The sequence below is a fragment of the Gadus chalcogrammus genome, chromosome 3 (genome assembly GCF_026213295.1).
Source record: "Gadus chalcogrammus isolate NIFS_2021 chromosome 3, NIFS_Gcha_1.0, whole genome shotgun sequence".
Classification (NCBI taxonomy): Eukaryota; Metazoa; Chordata; class Actinopteri; order Gadiformes; family Gadidae; genus Gadus; species Gadus chalcogrammus.
Window position 1 is genome coordinate 19,167,979 of NC_079414.1, and position 4,518 is coordinate 19,172,496.

General features: G+C 53.3%; 1 protein-coding gene across 1 annotated transcript in view; it reads left to right on the plus strand.

Annotated features, from left to right (window-relative positions):
* The window catches only part of LOC130379628 (collagen alpha-1(XI) chain-like), a 41,321-nt gene extending 36,803 nt beyond the window's left edge, over window positions 1-4,518 (plus strand). The window contains exons 63-66 of the mRNA XM_056586573.1: window positions 1,553-1,665; window positions 2,094-2,162; window positions 3,212-3,445; window positions 4,292-4,518. Coding sequence (XP_056442548.1) covers window positions 1,553-1,665; window positions 2,094-2,162; window positions 3,212-3,445; window positions 4,292-4,438 — 563 coding nt within the window. The 3' untranslated portion in view covers window positions 4,439-4,518. The remainder of the gene's footprint in view (window positions 1-1,552; window positions 1,666-2,093; window positions 2,163-3,211; window positions 3,446-4,291) is intronic.

Here is a 4,518-nt window from a genome sequence, read left to right on the forward strand (position 1 = left end):
CAGATATTAATAAAACGGACACACAGCCACAGCCTGCTGCAGCCATACTAACTAAGATCGTACTGGATTTGACCCGACCCTAAAAAGCCTCGTCCTCTTTCGAAAAAGCTCCATGACCAGAGCATGGTTGAAACAAGGGTACATCTCGGAGATGCATTTGAAACATGGAGACAGCTCAGAGGTCTGTCTCCATGAAGGATTTCCTGAGCTGGTTTATAATTTAATTAATATAAAGTGAAAGGTATACATTAGCCGATCGGCTTACACTATAGGAGAAGGAGAAGGAGGATGCCAGATTTCCCCGCCGAATCTGGCAACCCTGGTTACAGTGCACTGCAGCCAGGGATGCCAGATTAGCTGGAATCTGGCAACACTGCTCGTCGTCACTTATCAATGTCAAATAAAATAGAACCACTGCGCTTGTCTCGAAATATAATGTTGCACAGGGTTCGTCTTTTGTTCAGTGTACTCAACCTGGCAACCCATGTGAGTTTCAAATCTGGGGAGGAGGAGGTGGAGGAGGAGGAAGAGAAGGAGGGGGAGAAGGAGGAGGAGGAAGAGAAGGAGGGGGAGGAGGAGGGGGAGGAGGAGAAGGAGGGGGAGGAGGAGGAAGAGAAGGAGGGGGAGGAGGAGGAGGTGGAGGAGGAGGTGGAGGAGAAGGAGGGGGAGGAAGAAAAGGAGGGGGAGGAGGAGGTGGAGGAGGTGGGGGAGGGGTAGAAGGGGGAAGGGGAGGGGGCGAGAGGGGGGCCAGCTCTCTCCAATAGCGTGGATTTGCGCCCCAGGTTGGGCTCCCTGTGCCTGGACATCAGAGGGCCTTATTAATTTAGGTGAACCCCCCCGCGGGCTCCTTTAGCGGGCTGCCAGGGAGCAGATAGCAGCAGCAATAGTGGTAGCAGTAGAGGGCGCCGGGCAGCACATAGGAAGCAGGTCAGGGGCTTCTGTGGAAACGGTTTTCGCCGGATGAGGAGTGGCGAGGAGACGGGCAGCCCATGACGTGATGTTTCATTCAGCCTCGGGCCCTGAAACACCACGCTCTCTCACAGCTCACTACATCCTCTTTCTTTGTGTGTGTGTGTGTGTGTGTTTGTGTGTGTGTGTGTGTGTGTGTGTGTGTGTGTGTGTGTGTGTGTGTGTGTGTGTGTGTGTGTGTCTGTGTGTGTGTGTGTGTGTGTGTGTGTGTGTGTGTGTGTGTCTCTCTCTCTCCCTGTCTCTCTTGCTCTAACTCTCTCTCTCTCTCTCACGCTTTCGCTCTGACAGGCTATGTATTTTCTTGCAGCTTCTCCCTTGTGTTTGTAACTTCTTGCTTCCCTTTCTGCCACTGCAGGCTACATCCTTTGCCTCTGTTGAAAATGATGTATTGTAAATCCCCTCTCTCTTCCCTCTCTCTCTATCTCCCCCTCTTTCTCTCTCGCTCTCTCTCTCTCTCTCTCTCTCCCCCTCTCTCTCTCCCCCTCTTTCTCTCTCTCTCTCTCTCTCTCTCTCTCTCTCTCTCTCTCTCTCTCTCTCTCTCTCTCCCTCTCTCTCTCTCTCTCTCCCCCCTCTCCCTCTACAGGTGAGTATTGGATAGATCCTAACCAGGGTTGCCATAGAGACTCCTTCAAGGTGTTTTGTAATTTCACCGCACAAGGAGAGACTTGCTTGCACCCTGACAAGAAGTTCCAATCGGTGGGTTTACACACACACACACACGCACACGCACGCACGCACGCACACACACACACGCACACACACACACACACGCACACACACAGATGATGACACACACGACGCACAATTATATAGACAAGCACACATGCATGCATATAAACCGATAGACACACACACACATCGACAGAGATACAGACTCACTCACATGCATACACGCACTTAGACACATAGAGACACATACAAAAATATGGACACCGACGAATAGTCACTCACAAGAGCTAATTAAAAACATTATTATGGAAATAGAGTTGATGGAATCTTTTTTTGCATTGGCTCTATTACACAATTGTAAATGAGTTATGAACAATTTAATTGGTATCTCATAGCTCAAGTCATTAGCTTCTCATTGCCTGCTGTGTTTTCTTCCTACTGTATTATTCTGACAGGTGAGGCTGGCAGGCTGGAAGGGAGAGAAGCCTGGGAGCTGGTACAGCACCTTCCGCAAGGGAAAACAGGTAAGGTTCTCCACTGTCTTCCTTTATATCGCTATAGCAGACGCTTTTCTCCAAGCAGCTAACAGAGAGAAATCCTTTTCACTATTGAGCTCTTAAGCAGGGAGGGAGTTCGGCTTCTTGCTCAAGCTTGCCTCCAGGTACGCTATGGACATTTCGATTTGAACCCACACCCTTTGGGCTAGGGGCAATCACCCTAGCCACCCTAGGGCTGGACTGTGTTCCTATCTACTGCCTACAGGTAGACTGCAGACATTGGGGTAATGACGAACTAACTTGGAATGGTCCGGTATCTATCTGTTATTCCCTACATCACTCTGTTCTCTCTCTTGAATCAAATCTTTAAAGGGCTTTGTTGGCATGGACAGCCTACATTTACATTGCCGAAACACAAAAATGCAGAAAATCCTGAAAGATAAATGATCCAAAAATGTCTCTCTCTCTCTTTCTCTCTTGCTGTCGCTCGTTTTCATTCTCTCTCTCTCCCCCTCTTGCACTCTCTGTTGCTCTCGCTCTCTCTTTTTCCCCTCACCCCTTCTCTCCATCCCTCTCACCCCCTCTCTCTCTCCCTCCCCCTCCCTCCCTCCCTCACTCCCCCCTCCCTCTCTCCCCCCTACTCCCTCTTTCTCTCTCCCCCACCTAACCCACCCTCTCTCTCTCTCTCTCCCCCTCGCTCTCCTTCCCCCTCTCTCCCTGCCTCCCCCTCTCCCTCTAAACCTCCCCCTCCCTCCCTCACTCTCTCCCCCCCCCCCCTCACTCCCTCTCTCTCTCTCCCCCTCTCTCTCCTTCCCCCTCTCTCTCTCCCCCTCTCTCCCTGCCTCCCCCTCTCCCTCTAAACCTCCCCCTCCCTCCCTCACTCTCTCTCCCCCCCCCCCCCCCTCACTCCCTCTCTCGCTCTCCTCCTCTCTCTCCTTCCCCCTCTCTCTCTCCCCCTCTCTCCCTGCCTCCCCCCCCCCTTCACTCCCTCTCTCTCCTTCCCCCTCTCTCTCTCCCCCTCTCTCCCTGCCTCCCCCCCCGCCCCTCACTCCCGCTCACCCCTCTCCCTCCACCAGTTCTCCTACTCCAGCTCCGACGGGCTCCCGGTGCACGTGGTGCAGCTGACCTTCCTGAAGCTGCTGAGCGCCACGGCCAAGCAGAGCTTCACCTACCACTGCCTCAACTCGGCCGGCTGGCTGGACGCGGCCAGCGTGGGCCACCGCCGCGCCCTGCGCTTCCGCGGCTCCAACGGCGAGGAGCTGACGCACGAGAACGCGCACTACATCGACGCCACGTACGACGGCTGCCAGGTGGGTGGCGGCGACACGTGGACCACGGGGCGCAACGATCGCCACGACGTGGGGAGCGGGATGATAGGGTTTCTTTTTGTTTTTGTGGGAGGGTGTTTCTGCGTTTTTTTACCTGCTATTTAGTTATTTAGTGCAACCCTTTTTTCCAAAGTGATTTATTTTTATGCGTTGTATCCACGGGCTGGACGGTGGATGGACATTTTAGATCGATGGAAATGTTATGACAATGCGGTGCACGTTTCGACATAATACAGAGACGTGGAACAAAATACCCTAATAATACATTCCTACACAACACAAGACACGTACAGAAGCATTCGAAATAGTGCTCCGGGCTGTTTGTTTGACTAGGGTGCGGGATCATTGATCAAAGGCTGAAGAAGGGACTACTTGTTTGGGTTCCGCCTAGAACCTCTTTCGGGCTGGGAGTCAGACAGCCATACCACTAGACTACCCTGTGTCTGGTGTCCTGTGTCCTGTGTCCTGTGTCCTGTGTCCTGTGTCCTGTGTTCTGTGTCCTGTGTTCTGTGTTCTGTGTCCTGTGTTCTGTGTTCTGTGTCCTGTGTTCTGTGTCCTGTGTTCTGTTTTCTGTGTCCTGTGTTCTGTGTCCTGTGTCCTGTGTCCTGTGTCCAGTGTCCAGTGTCCAGTGTCCTGTGTCCTGTGTTCTGTGTCCTGTGTTCTGTGTCCTGTGTCCTGTGTCCTGTGTCCTGTGTCCTGTGTCCTGTGTCCTGTGTCCTGTGTCCTGTGTTCTGTGTCCTGTGTCCTGTGTTCTGTGTTCTGTAGACCCGGTCTATCAGACCCCTGTACCACTAGACTACCATCTGTCCTGTGTTCTGTGCTTTGTAGACCCGGTCGGGCCAGGAGAGGACTGTGTTGGTGTTGGACTCCCCCATGTCCGAGACCCTCCCCATCTTGGACGTGGCCGTGTCCGACTTTGGGAACGGGAACCAGAAGTTCGGCTTCCAGGTGGGCCCGGTTTGCTACGGCGGTTAAGCACTACAGCCCCCCACCGCCACCCACCACCACCCCCATCCAGCCCTTCATTCCACCACCACCACCACCACCACCACCAC